The 20,282-nt window shown below is 37.0% G+C and overlaps 1 protein-coding gene across 3 annotated transcripts in view; it reads left to right on the forward strand.

Moving 5' to 3' along the window:
- Positions 1-20,282, forward strand: part of BRCA2 (BRCA2 DNA repair associated) — a 36,320-nt gene that overhangs the window by 6,267 nt on the left and 9,771 nt on the right. For all 3 annotated transcript variants that reach the window (XM_051642461.1, XM_051642450.1, XM_051642472.1), the window contains 12 exons: positions 490-545; positions 1,450-1,567; positions 3,204-4,391; positions 5,228-10,048; positions 11,177-11,269; positions 12,362-12,431; positions 12,831-13,249; positions 14,250-14,440; positions 15,041-15,228; positions 18,187-18,357; positions 18,666-19,017; positions 19,689-19,844. In XM_051642461.1, the coding sequence (XP_051498421.1) occupies positions 490-545; positions 1,450-1,567; positions 3,204-4,391; positions 5,228-10,048; positions 11,177-11,269; positions 12,362-12,431; positions 12,831-13,249; positions 14,250-14,440; positions 15,041-15,228; positions 18,187-18,357; positions 18,666-19,017; positions 19,689-19,844 (7,823 nt within the window). The remainder of the gene's footprint in view (positions 1-489; positions 546-1,449; positions 1,568-3,203; positions 4,392-5,227; positions 10,049-11,176; positions 11,270-12,361; positions 12,432-12,830; positions 13,250-14,249; positions 14,441-15,040; positions 15,229-18,186; positions 18,358-18,665; positions 19,018-19,688; positions 19,845-20,282) is intronic.

A 20,282-nucleotide genomic window follows, 5' to 3' on the forward strand; every position in this document is an offset into this window, starting at 1 on the left:
TATTTGAATATACTGCTCCTTACACATCTTAAAAATAGGATTCACTTTCTCCTCTTGTAACATAGGTGAAAAAAGATTACTGCTCTTATGGGAGGAAGTGGGGGAAAAACCCAAATTCCTGACAAAAGACGTGCAGATCTCATCCAGATCCTTTGACAGAAAAAAACAGAGTAGTGCCATGAATAACTGCTTGAAAGGGGGTTGGCAGTGATGGTGTTAACTGGTCTACCTACATAGTAAAAAACATAACCTGTGATTCAGGGTGTTTTGTGCTGTTTTGAAACTGCTTTTATACACTGTTCCTCAGCTTCCCCTGCAGAACTTTTTAGTTAGAACTTTTAGTTCTTTTCAGTAGTACCTTTTTGTTTAGAGATTTCATTTGCATTTAAAAAAATCCAGTGAAAACCCTCCAAAAACACAACCATATTTGAACATACTCAGCAAATCACTTAGAAGCAAATGAATTGACTGTCTGTCTTTCTTCTAAAGCTGAAGAGAATAATTCTATTTCTGGAGCAAAGCAACAAGATGAAAGAGCTGAGATAGTAAGTAGTTTTAAGAGCTATGCTGTTCTTTAATTTCAGTTAAGCTATTCAGTTACATGAGTACATTCCTTAAGCCAAGAATAAAAAATTTGGTCATTTTAATTCCAAGTTCTCCTATCTGGCTATTTTTAGAAGTTACTGCTCACAAAACTAAATTTGCAAAGCCTGGCTGTAGACTATTCTCACAAATAACCTCCTTTGAGGAACATTTTTGCTGTGTTTTTAAAAAAATAAAACCAAACCAACTTGGATTCAGCAGCAGTGGGGGTTTTTCAGAGAAATCAAACCTAGAAACTGCAATATGCTACTTATCTGAGGGTTGGTTAGTTTTTTCACCTCCTCTGTCAAAATGTTGGGAGTTACTGTTTGGCTTCTATTGACCAGTAACTTCTTGTGCTCAACCACTATAACAAAAGTTGGAGTTGTGTATTGATTTCAGTTGCTTGATATTGTTAGGAAAGGGAGAGTTCCTGCCAAATTGTATTTTTCCTCTGTGTTTATGAAAGCTGAATGATCATCAGACTGAATACTGAGGATGCTCTAATAGGATTCAGTTACAGATTTATGTTTGAATCTTAACTACCTGAAACTTCACTGTTAAACCATTACAAGTTAAAATACCTTTCTCCTTCCTCCTTTGTTCCTTTTTGAGAGGCTTGCTTATACTAAACTGCTGTGCCTGTTAACTGCCCTTAAACTCAGTGTAGAATGGAACCTTGTTTTGCACTGAAAATGGGAATGATCTGCTTTTTCATTTTCAAGTGTACCTGTGAGAATGTTATCTTTCATTTTAAGAGATGCAGCATTATTCACAGACTGCATTAAATGTTTAGAGTTGCATGCTTTATTGTTGAAGTGACATGTACTGGTAGGTAATATATTGACTAATGTCTTTGGTTTACAGATTTTGCACAACTGTTTTTCCAACCATGATGAATGTCCTGGGATGAGTGATACAAGTATGTTGTTGCCTGTACCAGAGACTGTAAAGTTACATGCTGAAGATGATGTCAAAGATTTTGGTATGTATTGTTGCTTTACTACTGAGTGTACCGTGAAGCAACACTGAGGGTGAAGTTACATTGTATGTCTTGAGCTGATCCTCTGCCAGCTGTGTACTCAAACTTCCTCAATTGTTTCAACAATTTAGTTTAAAGCTCTCTCAATGAGTCCTGCCAACTCCTGGCCAAGAATCCTTTTCCCCCTTGTTGATAGCTCTATGCCATTGTTCGGTAACATACCTGGTGCCTGTAAACATCTCCATGATCAATTGGCTTTACAAGAGAGGTTCTCTTCCCCCTCTATTCTGCCTTGGTGAGGCCGCGTCTGGAATATTGTGTCCAGTTCTGGGCCCCTCAGCCAGAAGGACAGGGAACTGCTTGACAGAGTCCAGCACAGAGCCACAAAGATGATTAAGGGAGTGGAACATCTCCCTTATGAGGAAAGGCTGAGGGAGCTGAGTCTCTTTAGCTTGGAGAAAAGGAGACTGAGGGGTGACCTCATCAAAGTTTACAAATATGTTAAGGGGGAGTGCCAGGATGATGGAGCCAGGCTTTTTACAGTGATGTCCAGTGACAGGACAAGGGACAATGGGTGCAAACTGGAACACAGGAGGTTCCATGTAAATATCAGGAAGAACTTCTTTCCTGTGAGAGTGACAGAGCACTGGAACAGGCTGCCCAGGAGGCATTCAAAACCCACCTGCACACATTCCTGTGTGATGTGCTCTAGGTGACCCTGCTCTGTCAGGGGGGTTGGACTAGATGATCTTTCGAGGTCCCTTCCAACCCCTAAGATTCTGTGATTGGTTATGTGCCCAAGGAAAACAAAGGACAAGGATGTTTTATTGGTACTCGGTTACAATTTATTTGATATGAAAAGGCCTGAAAAGGTACTCTCAAAATAAAACCTAGCTGTCATTTTGAATGTGAAATATTTTTTAAAGTAAGCCTAGCTTTATATATTTGAGAAGGTAATATTTATACTTGGTATGTATAATCTTTTAAGGCTGTCTACACAGTTGGGTTTAGGTTATTTTTTTCCCCCGGGTATATTATTTGATACACAAACAAAAAATTGCAAGGTTTTTTTTTGATATTTGTGCCAATCATTTGGAACGTGTCTTAATCTTCCTAATAATCTAAGAAAATTCAGATATCCTTTTAATTCTTTTAGACTCTATGCTATTCTATGTCAAAGCAAAAGGTAGTTCACTGTGATCCTCCTTAAATAACAGTTCCTTAGGTGCCAGTTATAGACAAAAATAGGCAGCTTCTTAAGGTGTTTGATGCCTACCATCTGGTATACATTTTGGAGGAAAAAATATATACAATTATCTCGTAAAATTTTCTGCTTGTTCTCCTGTCTATAGAAAAAGAAAATTATTCTGAAACAATTTGGTTTCATTTTGGAAACCTGCTTGATCACCACAGTCCTCTGGAGGCCAGGGACATCTGCATGGGTGTCCTTTGCCTCCTGTCTCTTCTAACAGCTGTTGTTGGAGAGAGAAATTCTTTAAAGACATGTAGATTTATCTTTCCAGACTCACTCCTGTGTAATGTTAATTACCATGAGATGAAAAGCTATATTAATGAAGTTATTTCCTAGAAGTTAATTTTTTACTACTTTTCCTCTCCCCATCTTTTCTAAACTGTTTAGAGTCAGAGATGTTAGATGGCTTGTTTGGCGAGTTGAATAGCTTTGAGGATACGTTCAACATGCCTGCTGAGTCCAATGGAACTCTTCTGTTGATGCCAGATGCTGTGGATGCAGTAGAGAAATATGGAATAAACACAGACAAAACACAAGGAAAGGGGGATTTTCCTTCCGAGCAGTGTACTAGAAAAAAGACTGCCATTTCACAGGAAGTGAATACGAGCTGGACCAAAAAAAGCCATGTTATTGAAAAGAAGGATTCTTTGCTCCAAAACATTGATGAAGATACGGCGGATTGTGAAGATGGCTGGTTAATAGGACATGAAAAGGAATTGGAGTCACTTAGGATTGCCAGAGATAGGCAAGATTACAGAACACATGAGGCAGCTGAGAATGAGAAGCCTGTGAAAGAAGATGTGCTATCTTCATCAGGCCAGTGGTCTCAACTGAACCTATCTGATCTTGATGAAACTCACTTAGACATGTCTGTATGTAGTTCTCCACCTTCTGACTTATGCAGAGAGAAGAAACTAGAACAGAAGTCATTACTTGTGACCAAGGATGATGCTGTGGGGACATCTTTACTGAATACTTCAGATTTGATAAAAGCGCAGAAGCTGATGAGTGTCAGTTTGTCAGAAAAGTGCTGTGAAGTGAAAAATTCTGAAAGCAGCCCAACGTCTGAAATAACTCCAGTAAAATCTGTGTCTCTGAGTGTTCAAGATCCAAAGTTAGTAAAAGGATGTGCAGCTGAGAAGGTTTCCAAAATGAGCTTCTTAAACTGTAATAGTTCCTTTGTAATTGAATGCACAAATATCACCAAGTGTTCTGTAGTCTACAATGGCAGCTTTTCCAAGCATTTAAAGGCAACCTCTAAGTCTGTCATAACTGATGTTCTGTCTCACCCACTTGTATGTAGTGCTGCATCACCAGATAATTGCAATGACCTACATTTAATACATAGTGAAAATACTCTTAAGAAGTCTGGCTTTAAAAGATTGAATATGTTATCTAGCTTGAGAAAGAGATCCAAGAGATTTATTTATACAATAAATAATACTTTACTATATCAAGAAGAAAAAATACAGAAAGAAGTAACCTCTGAATCACCTGTTCATCCTCTGTTACCACATACAGAATCTGATTCATATGGATTTAAAGGCTGTCATGTGGCCAGCGTTGACGAACAAGGTAGGTTATTAAGCTTTTCATCATTTATGGAGGATTCTTTATTTATTAAAGAATAGGTAAATCTTTCAGATAAACTTGTGTAAAATCATGTGTTTAGGATAAAGTAGCTCTGCAACTAGGGGTCAAGATATGGAATTGGTCTGTTGGTTTAATAATTGTGACAGAGTAATCTTATTTTCAAGTAGTGTAGTGCTAACTTACTGTTTGAGTCTCAGATTAGTTTCTAGAATAGAAACTTCCAGCATGAACCATTATTCTAATTGACAAGCTTAATTATCTTTGACAGTGCTGTTTAGACATCCATAGTGTCAAGGACCATCCTTTCTGAGTTGATAACTTCTGAGAGGTCATAAAGGATGGTAAAGCTGTATTAGTAGTTTTCTAAAATAAAAGGGGTTTAAGATTGTACATCTGTTTCTTCCAGAAGCACAACGTATTTTTAAAAATTAGTTGTATCATGAAAGCAAGCACATACTCCTGTTTTTAAAAGCTGCTGTTCTTACTAGAAGAATTACTGTAATATTAGGAGTTGAAGTGCTTCTTTTTAAACTTTGAAACAAACCCTTACATTGAGACACAAGGAATGGAAGCCCAGCTCATAAAATTTCATTGCAACTAAAAATTGACTATTTTTTCTAACTGGTAGCATTAAACTGCAGGCCACTCACCTGTTTCTGGCTGTTAGAACGTGATTAGATGAAACACATCTCCACACATCTTGTCAAGATGTTCACATTTTAAAACAAGTGGTATTTATGGTATCTGAATTTGCGTTTGTTTGAATAAATGAGAGCTACTTTATTAACGTGTTTTTCCTGTAATGTCTTCTCCTGTAGACTGCTTACGTCTTGCTGAGACAAAGCATTTGCAATCAAATATCGAGGAAAATAATGTCAGCACTTGTATTTTAAAAATGGATACAATGGATAACTCATCTGATCATTCTGTCAGCGACAGGCTGAAGGAACAAGACCTGAGAGACTTGGGGAAAAATGCAAGAGAGGATCAACCTGGTACATCAGTAAAATGCTTAGCAGTATCTACTACACAGAAAGAAGACACAACAAATTCTTTAGATAGTGAAATAATTTCAAATATAAAACGTAAAGTTCTAACTTCAGCATGTCTAATGGCAAGAAGGCGTTCCAGGATGCTCCCTAGAGGCTGCTCCTTAGAGAAGGGCAAGGAAGATAAGCATGTGAGTGCTAATATTAACAACAGACCTATTGTACCTCAGAGCCTGAAAGAAGAACTTGCCTGCTCTTCTCCTAGGGATAATGAGCGCTTGATTGAGATGCACAATGACACTACAGCTCTGACAAATGGCAGTTTCAATAGCACTTTGAATCAGATTAACTGTGGCATAAACGGAGCCAGTAGTGATTATTGCAATAAAATATCGACTGATAAAAGGCATGCTACAGACCAGTGGTCAGTGGATGACTGTAGAGAAGTACTTGGACCTTTGGGAATAAACTGCTCAGAAAATGATAGTACTGGATTAAAACAAGGGGAGAAAACAGATGCAGCTGCCTTTTTAGAAGCTGTAGCCAACAGTGAAGAGTCAAAGTCAATTGAAAACAATGAAAGCCCTCAAGCAGCTGCTTTTGCTAATGTAGCTGGAGAGATTGCTGAAGAATTGTTAGATTGTATAGATGACAGTTCTTTAAATGAGGTAACTTCTGAAGAAAATAAACAAGGAGCACCTATGTATTCCAGCAAAAAGCCAAATGAGAGCCTAAAGTATAAAGGGAAATCATCTGGAAATCTTAATGTATGCAATTTGAATCTGGGCTTTGGTGGCTTTCAGACTGCTTCCAATAAGCAGATTCAATTCTCTGAAGCCGGTATAGCAAAAGGCAAAATGCTATTCAAAGATATTGAAAATGAATGCTTTGAAGCTTATTCTATGGAAAGAGCCAAAAATTTTTCAAAACAAGTTAAAAAGGAGAATATGTTTATCTCAGATTCAGAAAGCAAATTGAGCAGTAATTTATGTGGTTCTTTAGATTCACAGACAAGTTTTCTTGAGCCCAAGTGTACAGAGTTTATTCCACATAAAGTTAGCTTGTGTACAAGCTTTCCCAGAAGTCCACAGTCTTTACAAGAAACAAATCAGACCTTGACAGCAAGCCAAGAAGCTGAAATTGCTGAACTTTCTAGTATCTTGGAAGAAACAGGGAGCCAGTTTGAATTTACGCAGTTCAGAAAGCAAAGTAACACGATACAAAGCCATGCCTTTCAACAGTTTGGAACTGCAGAAACACATGAAACAAAGAATGTGGAAAATATTTCTGAAACAAGGAAAGAGGCTGAATTTTGTACCACTTTTAAATCTGAAAATCAAGTAAAAAATTACAAGTATTGTACAAAGCAGGAAGATGCAAATGAAGACTCTGAAGTGGTGGAATGCAAAAAAGAAAAGGCAGTGGTTTTCCATAAAAATGACAAAAAGGTCACTTTTGCTAACTTAGACAGAAACAGAAGTAGAATATCTGATGAGAGCTTTCCAGTAGCTAAACAAGACAACTTTTCAAATTTTGTAGGCTTTACTTCAGCTGGAGGTAAAAAAATAAATATTTCTCAGGTGGCTTTGGACCGCTCTGCAGAGCTCTTCAGGGACTTGGATGATGATAACTCTTTGTTTAAATCTTTTAAAACTAGTACTAGATATCACAATTTAAATGGGCACATGTCTTGTAACTGTAATTTTGTCAGGTGCCTGACAAAAGAAAACGAAAGTGAAACGGTTTGTGTTTCAGATTTAAAAAGAATAGGTGCCATTCCTCACACAGGTTCTGTTTCCCACCATGCACAGAAAAAAAATGAGGAAAACGTAAGTAGTCTGTTTAAGGAAAATACAGAAAAACAGACAACAAGATCAATAAATGATACTGAAAATATACATTTGAATAGTACTAACATCACCAGCAGTCTATCATCTGTTAAAAAACATAATCAGAATTACAAAACTCCCAAACAATTTTTGAATGAAGGAGATTGCCAAGTTGAAGGCAGTTTACAAGAAGACTTATTAGATACAATGTGTCTGGGAGACACTAGTACAATTGCAGAAGAGCATAGTTTAAGTACATCGGATGAAATGGGAAACTTGTTTTCTAATCTGAAGAGAGAAGACGGAAAGCAAGAAAATGAGCATTTGTCACAAAAATTTCTAACTCCACCTGGTGGTGATGTATCCATTTCTGATGCAGCTTTGGATAATTCTCTACACTTGTTCACTCTTCAATGTGGAGAAGGAGATGTAAATGTTTTGGAGAACTTTGATAACCAAAAGATAAATAGTGAAAATCTGGAAGTGGAAGACACCACCCATGATAAGATCCTGTTAATGAATGAAAGCAGAATAAAAACAGGTTCTCACCATCATCATCAAATATCTTTCAAGCAAGAGATGGATGTTGAGAAAAATGAAGCAAAGGGGAGCTATGTGACTGGTTTTCATACTGCTAGTGGCAAGAAAATAACAATTGCTGATGGATTTTTGGCGAAAGCTGAACAGTTTTTTGCAGAAAGTGTTGATGTTGGAAAGGAGCATAGCGACAGTTTTGAGAACCCCTTAATGAGAAGGAAATGTGGTAAAAACTCTGTCAAAGACTCTGACTTACGTATTGAAAGCATTGCTCAATGTGATCCAGAAAAACTGAATTTTAATAAAAAGCTTGTTCCAGAAGAAGCAGAAGATGAATTCAAGCAGACAGTAGAGAGCAGTCCCATTAAACACACTGTGATTATTGATACTGTTAAAGTAGATACATTTGTTAATCTAGGTGAAGATTGTAAAATAAGTTTGGTAACTTCATATGCACATGAAAATGCTGATGTCAGACCTGGAAAAACAGAATTGGAGTCCCTTCCCAGACAGGAGGGTGATGCTTTAAGCAGAACTCATTTTTCAGAAGATAGAAAACTGTTTGCAGAAAGAGAGAGGGAATGCTCAGCAAAAAAGAGGGATGATTCAGAAAACATGCATGGTTTTCCTGTACACTCTGCTGCATCTCTGCATTTAATGAAGGTATCAAATGACCTTGGAGATAATTCTGTGCCTGGAGATACAAAAAATACTGTATTTGTTGAAGATCATAACAATAAATCTAATCAGTCTCTTCTCTTAACTTCAAAAAGTAGCTCTTTTCAACTGAATAGTGGCAGTAAGGAATTTGACTTAGAACATTTAAATGAACCTTGTGCTGATACAGAGTGCTTCACAGACACCATAGTTAATGCTTGCCAAAACCAGTCACTGGTCAGTCTTCCTGAAGATGAAACTAATTCAACCAGCTTAAAAGAAACAACACTTAATGTTGAAAATCAAAAGGGTAATCTGAAACAAACTATGTTTAGTACAGCAAAAGGTAAAGCAGTTTCTGTTTCAGAGAGTGCATTAACAAGAGTCAGACAAATGTTTCAAGACTACAGTGAATCCGTAGAATATGAAACTGGGACTAACTCAAGATCTAATCAAACTCAAATTGCTGGAAATTCATCTTCCACCATTCATGCCAAGAGTTCTAATTCCACTAAGTTTTTAAATGCCACAAGAAGTGAAGAGATTAATTCGGTTGCATCACATTTTTATGAAGTGAATGCAAGTGCTAGTGAAAATGGTGACGAAGATACAAACACATTTGCAGATGCAAAGTCTGTTTCAGATTCTCAGAGACCGTGCTTTGAACAGAATATTCAGCTTTTAGGGCACTTGCCTGGTCCAGATAAGCAGATAAAGCAGTCAGAGTCTTCTGTAAGCAACCTAAGATTTTTTAGTACAGCAAGTGGTAAGACTGTACAACTATCAGAAGAGTCACTCAGGAAAGCCAGACAGCTCTTTTCTGAACTGGAAGGTAATCATTCAGTGCATGGACAAGAAGAATATTTAGTTGAGGAAGATGTTGAAAAGTCTAAAGTGTACACTGAAGAAGCAGTTTGTAGAAAAATGCAGATGGCATTACCAAAAGGGGAAGAAAATGCCAGCACTGAATTGATTTCAAATCCAGCTTTTGGGTTCAGCACTGCAAGTGGAAAGCAGGTAGCAGTTTCTAACAATGCCTATGAAAAAGCAAAGGCACTTTTGAAAGAATCTGATAACTTTTTAAGCAGTGGGCTTTGCATTAGAGATCAATTTAGTTCAGTTAAAGAGAGAGGTCAACATGTAAGTTGTCTAACTGACAAAATTAACTCAGAATCCAAAACTGACAAAAGCTGCAATGAAGACTTTGACTTAAAAAACATCTGCCCTGAGGAAATGAAGTCTTCCCCAAGCACTCACCATGTCAAAACGCCTGAGTATGTACTACCACATACTAAGAAAAGCAAGCAGGTAACATTGAAAAATAGCCTGCAGCAAGAAGAGACTAGATCTTTTGGAAAAGGGCACCTGAATCTGGGGATGAAAACAGAGTCTGAAGCAGTTTCATACAGTACTACTCCTAAAGCAGGAATGAATATTAATCTTCTCCAAACTCCAAAAAATTACTTGGAAATGGAAGCTGTAGAAAGTGCAAGAGCTTTTATGAAAGATGATCTTTCAGATTCTGAAGTACAGATGAATGCTGCACAGTCCTTCAGTGGCAGACTGGAGAAAGACTTTCAGAACAAGACCTTTGGGAAGAGACACTGTGAAGAAGGAAACTCACTTGGTAGGTCTTTGTCTTATACATGTTCAACTCCGTATTTCTGCACAGTAGGCTGTTTGGGGTTTTGGTGGTTTTTTTTGCTTGTCACATTTATTTGTAGTTCGTATAGAAGTTGAGGTTCTTTCTCTAAGTGTCAGTGGCATACATTCTTGCTGCAGGCCATAGTTCACCCACTCTTTCTAGTCTTAAATGCACAGTACAACCTGATCTTGTGATTTGTAATTTTCAAGATGTGCAAGTTTTGCTGTTACAAAGGTACTTTTTCCTTGTTCAAACCCAGTGTTTTTTCATTAAAAACTAGTAGCAGTATTTCCGTTTTCTCCTTTTTGAGCCTTGCAGGAAAGAACAAGTTTTCACTTGTACAGAGATTGCTTGTCTGATATGAATAATAGATTTTGGTCTTAAAAGCTCAGTTTCTCACTGTCTAATGCTGACCCATCTCAGGTCTGAAGCACAGGTACTTAATGCTTGCACCGTCACCCACACCTGTTCAGGGACCTGACCCAGCTGGGAAGTTATTTATGGAAGGGTAGATTGCAGCAGAGTTGCTGCAGAAGTGAAGGTACAAAGGTCGGGCAGGCTAGTGCGGGAAAGTTTGAGCAGGCATGACAAGGCAGGTAACATTTTATCAGTCCAGCTTGAAACAGCTGTGACACAGTAGACGCACATCCTTAGTTACAGTTTCTATACTAGACATTACATGCTCTTAGAATTCTGGAGGGACTCTCCCATTACTGAAAGTACAAAAACAGATGCAGGTGAACTGTGCTGCTGAAGTCCAGTGCTGCCCTTTCTGAGGCGACTGTCTCCAGTATGTTTGATGTCTGAAGGCTCACAAGTTTTGATTTGGATGGAACCGACCTACTGACCACAAAAGGTTCTGCAATGGGCTTCATTATATGGAGTCTAGAAATCATTCTTGGTAATACAATATACAGTCATTCTTTGTGGTGAAGTAGCTCTGTGTTCAAAAAGGCCTTTTGAAGACATGTGATCAGAGAACTTGCTGTTTCCTTTTGCTCTGACCTCTTGTATGTTTTATTTAGAAATTATAAAGAAGTTATACAATATTGGCAAGAAACTGAACTCAAAAGGAACATAATTTTTAAAAAATCTGTGTTTTTACCCTAGGAGAACCTCCAATTAAAAGACAGCTACTGCTTGAGTTTAACAGAACAAAGAATCCCCCCAGATCTTTGAAATCTTTGAAAAGCACCCCTGAAGGTAATTTTAGTCTTCTTGTGTTCTAAGCAGTGATCTGATGTTGGTTGTTATCTTTAGGATCTTTAGAATTCTTCAGTTTCCAATAAACTAAGTTTAACTGCTTCTTTTATCAATATAGTAATGAAAATTCAGGGAGGCTGCTATGGTAATGTTTCTGCTGACTTGAAATCACGTGGTTAATGGTATGCCTTACTGTGCAGCATCAAAGTGTACTACTTCTGCGAGAGCTCTGTTTTGATTATGGGATAAGCTGTGTTCTTTAGGGAACTTGTTCTTTCTAAGCACTGCATGCTCTTACCTAGAATTCAATAGCAGGATTAATCAAATATATTGGTTTAACCAGTATACTGTTTCCTGAATGCCTGTCCTAAATCTATTGTAAGCATAAAACCCATTATTTATGTAAAGTTATAACAGAATCTGTAAGTTGCTGCCAGAGATTAATTTTATACCCTTCAAATGTAAATATTATCCTACCCTGCAGCAGGATCTGAACAGTTTTATTTTTTGGTGGAACAACTGAAAGCAGTTCTAAGTTTCAGTACCATCTTGTCTCTGACTTCTAGAACGTGTGGCATCTTGTATATATGACATCTCATATAAAACTTCCTCTTTCCAGCCTCAGGGCATATACCAGTGAGTTTAAATTCCAGGCAGGAATGATGTAGCAATGTAGATAATTCCAAGATAAGCATGTCCTTCCATGATGGAAGGAGGAGTTTGTGCAAATGTGCCTTTTTCTGTTATAACTTAATAAATTGCTAAAACAGTTCTAAATTAACGGTGAGCCTACCTGGAATTACATATATGACAAACATTTCCCTTTCAGGAGCCTAAAAACATCTTGCAGGCCCACAAATAAGAACTTTTGAGAATTCAGCATTTTGGTCACTTTAGATCTATCTGCAACTACTGTTAAGATGTTTTATACAAACTTTTGGTTTTGGAAAAAAAAAAAAAAGAACTAAGCTGTCTAAATCCACTCTGGAAACTTTTCTATATATTTATAACATTAATGTAGAAGAAACATGTGCTGTAAATATCTATGCATGTAATGTACCATTTCAAACCTTTTTTCCAATATCTTTATAGGCATTTTCAAAGACAGAAGAAAATTTATGTACCATGTTCCTTTAAAACCTGTAACTTGTCAACCTTTTGGGTGAGAAATTTATAATATATTTTAAGGGTTTTTTAATTGCAATTTCTTAAAACCTCACATGCTCTTCTAAGTTGTAAAAAAATATATGGTAATAGTTTGCTACTCAAATTCATAAATAGAGTAATCATTTTACTTCAAAATAGACATATTAAATTACCATATGACACACACTGCTGCAATAGACCAGTGAGATGTTAAACAAGTTTTACATTTGTATTTATCTTTTCTTGATAGATAGAAATTAAATATTCAGTTTTTAAAATGTTAAAGGCTGATATTTTGGCTTTTTATGGATGTAGTGTTGAAAGTTGTATTACTAAATTAAGAATATGAAAATACTGACAAAGTTTTTCATCAGGAAGCTGAAACCTGTATGTTTCAATGTTTTCATCTCTGTAGGACTACTAAAGAACGACAAGAAGTCAGGAATCCTACTGTTACTCTACCAGATCAAGACTTCAAGGGATTCAAATCTAAACCTGCCATTTTTCAGCACTGTGCGCTAAGGCAGTCTTCAAATGGTACTTCAGGGGTTTCTAGTCCATGTGAGGCCTCAGCAAAAGAGAATGAAGAAAGAAGAAGTCTGCACAAACCTGGCAAAACTGCTAAAACTTTTGTTCCGCCCTTCAAAACCAAGCTGACTTTTCCTACAGGTGAACAAGGCAGCAGCAAAAGATGTAACTCACCAATCAGCAGAAATATGACCGAAGGGACAGAACTAAATAAGATCACAACTGAAGAAACTGTTGCTGAACCTCAAGATCACCAGTCTTACATGCAACAAGCAGCAGACCCTGACCTAGAAAATGGCAATTTAGGTACTTTCAGGTTTTAATCACTTACCTATTGTGAATACTAACTGTCAGAACTGAACCTTTAAGGGTTTTACATATTTTATCAGGCTTCTTTTTTAAATAAAAGAAGCTTATTTTTGAGCTTAGGTATTTGGTGGGTTTGGTTTTTTTTCAGGAAAACTAGGAAATAATTCCTTTCCCAATACTTTTATATTACACTCCTAATAAAGCATATGCATCTCCTCTCCAAAGTTAATTAAGAACGTGAAAAAATTGGTTTTACACAGTGCTTCAGAAACAAGTGTTTCAGATGGTTTACGTTTCATTTGGTATTTGATTTTATAAACCTCCTAGGAAAATATTCTAGGAACCTTAAAGACTAGCTTTGCTGCACTTCATCCACTTTTACAGAAGCTCGTTTTCATTCTGTTTCCTAATTAAAATGTAGGCTTAACCATATAAATGGCTGATTGTGTCGTTTTCAAAGAGTCACAGTTTAAATACTTAACTGTTTGACTCTATTTAGCATGTGGGCTTATGCCTTCTAAGCTCTCTTGAATGTTCCAGTGTGTATAATTTCTGCGACTATTATGATCAAATAATGTAGATTTTTGTTTAGAAGGACTCATGTATATTTGAACAGGTGCATTAACATTTGGAGAATTAGATTTCATGTTTACATGCCAAAATCTCAGGATTATGGATTTTGTAGTCATCAACAAAATTCTGTTCATTTGAAGATTTCTATAAAGCTAGAGTCTCATGAGAAAAATATGTGGATTTAAGTTTAGTTAAGGGACTTACATATTAATACTCATTTCATATAATTAATTTCATATAAATATTATTCAAATACCTTCACTGCCTTTTAAATGCAGTAAACCTTGAATATTTAGATTGTTGCACTATCTGAAAATCTGCAGAATGGCTTAGAAAATACACTGCTCCAAATCTGAAGTATGTCTGAGTATCTTAAATATTTGCTGTAAAAAGGTTTTTATGACTTTTTTTTTTTTCTTTGCAGCTATGGTCAAGATGGTGACAAATCTCCACTGTGCCAGAGATCTGCAGGAAATGAGAATTAAAAAGAAATATAGGCAAAATATTAGCTCACAGCCAGGCAGTCTTTATGTAATTAAGACATCCTCAAGAAATAGAATCTCTCTGAAGACTGCAGTAGAAGAGAAATCGCCTGGTTTTTATTCTGCAGAGGAGGTATATTGATAACTTTTTTCTGTGCATCTTCCTTGAGGTCTGTTCCTTAAGACAAGCAAACAAAAACTCAGAAGCTTTTGAATAGATACATTCATCAGTTTTGAAATAAGTAAGTGCAGTAGCTGTTACACCAGTTGTTACAGCTTTAAGTAGCTTTGCATATCCAAAGTTTTAAAGACTATTCCAAATAATAAGGGACACCAGTGTCTCTGTAGTATTATAATCAAACAAGGAAAAAAATCCACCAGTTAGAGTTTCTAATGACTGTAAACCTGTAAGAGGAAATGTTTTAAGTTAACACACAGTTAAAAATTAAGCTTAGGTAAGTCTATATCAAAAGCTTCTTGCTTTTGGCACAGTGAAGGTACAAAACCTACTGAATTTTTTTAAGCACTTTTAAGCACACTGGTGATCTGCTAAAAGAATTGCTAGGAATTCCTCCATCTCATTGGATTATATGGAAAATGGCAGGTCAGACAAAAAGCTGTCTCAACCCAAAGGAAAATACTTTTTCTGAATTTGTATCATTAGATATGAAAACTCTCAGCTGAATTCTTACTGTATGGTCATTATTTTGTCTTTTTAATCTAATTTTTGCAGCTTTACACATATGGTGTTTCAAAACATTGCATACAAGTTAACAGCACAAATGCAGAATCTTTCCAGTTTCTTATCGAAGACTTCTTCAGCAAGGAGTATTTATTGGCTGGAAATGGGATGCAACTTGCTGATGGAGGATGGCTGATACCTACAGATGAAGGAAAAGCTGGAAAAAAGGAGTTTTACAGGTACTGTTATTTAGATAAGTATACTATTTATTAGTTAGTGATTTTCTGTCCCCTAGAATAAATCCAACACAGTGATCTTTTAAAAGCTTGTGGCTATTTTTTTACTGTGTGTGGAGAACTCTTGTTAGTATAAATATACTCTAGGATTGTAAGTTTACTATGTAGACTATGTTTACAATGGTAGTGATCTTCACTAACCATTAAAGCATACAAAGTCAATGTAGAAGATTTCTGGGGATTCTTCAACAGTGTATATAGTCTATAAAAATACTATGTTCTGTTAATTTAGCACTTCAGCATTTTGCTTAGTTAGCACTTTAAAAAATTAGCTTTACATTTTTCATTGATTTTGTTGTGTTTGTTTGTTTTTTTAAATGGAAAAACTTATTCCTGTGGGCCTCTAGACTTTCTTGATGGGAATGAAGATTGATTGGAGAGGTGCTATGGGTTTGAAAATGTGGGTTTTCAGTACAATTTTTTTAAAGTTGACGTATGATTTAAAGGAAGCCAAGACTTCAGTAGTAAAATTACTGACTCATTCATTTTTATTTTTTTTTAGTATATGTAAGAAGCAAAAAAAAAATCCAACCCAAAAAAACAGGAAGTGCACAAGCAACCCTTGATCTTGCATTCTTCCTGGTCTTTCTGTCCCCCCACTTGAAGGTCATTTAAGACGAGGTGAAAAAAGTGTATGTGTTAAGTGCTTCTCTCCTAAATACTTTTGTAAAAATTATATCTTGTTTTACTATAAGCAATTTTGCACATTATAACTGAACCAGAAACATGTGCAACAGAACATCAAACTACCAGTGTACTGCTGTTCCAGCAAAACTTCAGAAAATACTTAACCATTATTTTCTGATTTCTCCTGTAAGTTTGAGATGCTCTTTTTTCAACCAGTGTCACTGCTGCTATGCATTTGCACACATACTCAAGGCAAGGGCCTGTAACTTGAGTAGTGCTTGTCGTCAAGCCAACCTGTGTAGCATCAGAATACAAGAGGTTTGTAACATTTGCTTCCCAGTACCAAAGTGTGGCAGGGATAGGTCTTTTCTAAGCTCAGGGACTGCTTTTATTTGAAAGTTTCAGTTGGTGAGGTTGATGCTAGTAAAGCAATTGACTAGCATAAGATGTTCATTTCCAGGTTGTGGTCATGAAAAAAATACTGCTTTCTGCTCTTGCTAGTGAGTCAGTATCATTAGCTCCTCCCACATGACTCTGGGAAATATTTTTGCTGCCAAAGTCATTGCCATGGCCTTGGGAAGTGTCTTTGGTTTCAACAATATTTGTCATATTGGGAGAACTGGAGACATTCTGTCTCCATACCCATCAACTGCTCAATGAAGATCAATCAAGGGCTGGAGTTCATAGAATCATATAATAGTTTAAATTTAGTATATGTAAGTGTATGGACTGCTGGCAGTCATCCAGTCCAAGCCCCTGTTCAACACAGTTTACTCAGGGACTTGTCTGGCTGAGTCTTGAACACCTCTAAAAACAGAGATTCCACAACCCCTCTGGACAGCCTGCGCCAGCTGACCACTCTCATGGTTTAAGAAAACCGAAATAACAACCCTTATCTCTCATTAGAATTTTCCATTTCCATTTTCTAATTAGAGTTCCACAAATTCCTACTTGTGTCTGTTGCCTCTCATCCTATTGTTGTGTGCTTCTGAGAAGGGTATGTCCCTATCTTCTTTGACTCACCCAGTCAGTTGTACACAGCAATAAGCTCTCTTTGCCCTCTCTCTTAAGTTCAAACAAACTCTTAGTTCTTATGCCCTGTGCTTAGCAGGCCCTGAAAGCAGAGGGGGATCCCCTTGGTTGGTGTCTGCAGGGTTTGCAGTGTACCAGCATCTTTGTTCTGGTGAATTCAAAACTGGACAGAAACTTCAGATGCAGTCTCTGAAGTGCTGAAGAAAAGGGAAGCACTGCTTTCCTGGCTTTACTCATAACACAGCCTAGGGTGGTTTTTGTGCTTCCTTGCTGCAAGAACACATTGCTGCCTGATGGTCATCTTGTTGTCCACAAGGGCCTTGGATTCTTTTCTGCAAAGCTGTTTTCCAAACAGTTAGCCCTAGCCTGTTACTGTTGCATGGGGTTGGATCTCTTCTAATGCAGTAATTAATAATTTGGTGGTCATACCTTCCCTTCTCTTTGTGTATTTGACTTTTTGGCTTTTAAATTGTTTCTTTTCCTCACTCAACTGCAATACAGTTCCGTAAAATCTTTAAGCTTTCTGACAAGTTGGAAAATCACTTCTTGATGGATCTTGTTTTCTAATCAGGCTAATGGCTCAGCTATTTGAATCTCTGTTCTAATTCTTTAGAATCCCTCCTTTAATGAAATGGCCTTCCTAGTGACTGTGAGACCTGGAAAAAAACAAGTATTTCCAACCCAACACATGCAGGTCATGGTGGTACAGCCTAGACTCAACACAGAATGAAATCACTCAATGAAGTCACTCAATGTAGAGCAGAAAGTTCTTCCTTGGTAACTGAAGGTTCTTTCAAATGTGTTGTCCACCTTTGTGCTTAGAAAAAAAAGAAACAAAATCAAAACACCCAAACCACAACTCTAGAAACTGTGAGGTAGAAAGGAATGGATTGTACTGAACTTTCCAAGCAAGCAGGGGAGGTTGTGGGGCTGAAAGGGAGTAGAGCACATCTCTGTCCCTCTATGCATAGCTGTGTGAAGCAGACAGGTCATGTCCCTGGAGCTACTGCTAAGGTCAAAAGTCTCCATTTCAAGAACGTGTGCATGTGTGCTCATGCATGCCAAAGTGGATGAGGACAGAACTTCAGTATAATGGAATGTAACTTTCCCGGTTATTGCCACAATAGGTATTCCTTTGTTTATGTTGCCTAGGTACGTATATTAAATACAATGCTAGGGAAAAATAAGCAAGTAAAAACTTACTATGGATTTTAGGTTAATTTGTTAACAATTTATCTGCAGAGCCCTCTGTGACACTCCTGGTGTGGATCCCAAGCTCATAACAGAGGCCTGGGGTTACAACCACTATAGGTGGATCATATGGAAACTGGCAGCCATGGAAGTGTCTTTTCCACAGGAATTTGCTAACAGATGTTTGACACCAGAAACAGTGCTGTTGCAGTTGAAATACAGGTACGTGTATAGCAATGTATTTGGAGTTGTAATTCATTATAATGTCTGTTTTCTAGTTCATAATAATACAAAATAAGCATCTATACCTTGCGCTTACTGTTCAGAATGCTTATATTGTTAAACTCACATGTATCAGTATTAAAAACGTAGTGCATGTTATTTGCAAATATTTACATAATGTTTACTTTGCTACAGTGGTACTTAATCATGTAGATTGATTAAGCAATAGTTTGCTACATTTGTTTTTAAGGAAAAAATGTGGTGGGTTTTGTTTGCTTTAACAAAGCCTCATTAATTCTTTTTTGTAGGTATGATTTGGAGGTTGATAAAAGTAAACGATCAGCAATAAAAAAAATAACAGAGAGAGATGATGCAGCAGGTAAAACACTTGTGCTGTGTGTTTCTAAAGTCATATCCCTAAACACCGATGTGTCTCCTAGCAGTAGCAATAACAATGTGGGAGGTAAAAAAGAAGCAGCCATAATTGAAGTTACTGATGGCTGGTATGGGATTAGAGCTCTTCTGGATCCACCTCTCAAAGCTTTCTTATGTAGAAGAAGGCTGACTGTCGGTCAGAAGATCATAGTGCACGGAGCAGAACTTGTTGGCTCTCCAAATGGATGTACACCACTGGAAGCTCCAGATTCCCTTATGTTAAAGGTAAAACAAAATATTAGTTCAGCTTGGTTGGAGGTGACTGGGAGATGTGAGAGGTGCTATTTACTTGAGCCACATTTTGTAAACTGAAGTTTTGTCAGGGCTTTATAAACAGACAGTTTTGTCAAAGTTGAATCAGATTTGAAAGACAAGATGCAAAGTAGCTGACACTATTGAATAGGGTTGGAAGATAAGTTTATAATGTAAAATTCTGCCAAGTTTTGCTTCGTGTTTTGTCAGTTCCAGCTCCTTAGTTAAGCACCAAGTTACAAAATAATTATCCATCACAGACAATATGGAAGTTGGAGGAAGAACGGGGGGTAAACAGCAGATGGTGAGAGGGTGGGCTTGGGGACAGGTTCTTTGACTTGTTTGAGGATGATTTAACGTGCTGGGTGAAGCTCCAGCATAAAAATTTTGATCTTCTGTTATAAATCAATGGCTTGTCTCATAGATGTTCATTTCCTAGAGAATTATAAATAATTTAATTTTTAGTTGCTGTAAAATACATTCTTCAATGTGAAAAGAAACCATGAAATTAAAATGGAGTATGTTTGGGTGCAAAAATGAGATACTGAGTGTGGAAATAGCCTCTCCTCTAGATGTAATAAGTAGGGTATGTCATTAACCTGCCAGTGACCTGCCAACTGTCATTCAACATTTAATCTGTTCAGATTTCAGCGAACAGCACTCGACGTGCACGGTGGAATGCAAAGCTAGGATTTCATCGGGATCCCAGACCTTTTCCTTTGCCTTTGTCATCACTTTACAGTGAGGGTGGTGCAGTGGGGTGTATTGATGTAGTTATTCAAAGAACTTACCCTATTCAGGTATGGTATTTTATCAATCTAACAGGTGCAATGAGATCTAAATGATATTACTTAATTGCTATATCAGTCGTCAAATCAGATGTAATACAGAGAGCTGAAAAATGTAAGGAAAGGTGCTATTATGAGTGCAATTACAGGTTCTTGCAGTGTGCATGTCTTTTAATATTTCAGATGTGGAATATTCTGCTGTAAGAAGAATTTCAGTTTGTGCTCAGTATCTTCTGGCTGGTTTTGCTTTCAGCTTCAAAAATTATTGAATTTCAGTTCTGTAATCTAAAAAGCACCACGCTGGTTTTAAAGGAGAAAAAAGCATTGACAGTTTCAACTCCCACCAGAAGTGTAACCCAGTTTTTTCTAGTATTAACATACATATCCTTGCAAAGAAGTTAAATATAACCATCAGTAAGATTACTTTTTCTTACATGTAGCTGGCTATAT

The sequence above is a fragment of the Apus apus genome, chromosome 1 (genome assembly GCF_020740795.1).
Source record: "Apus apus isolate bApuApu2 chromosome 1, bApuApu2.pri.cur, whole genome shotgun sequence".
Classification (NCBI taxonomy): domain Eukaryota; kingdom Metazoa; phylum Chordata; class Aves; order Apodiformes; family Apodidae; genus Apus; species Apus apus.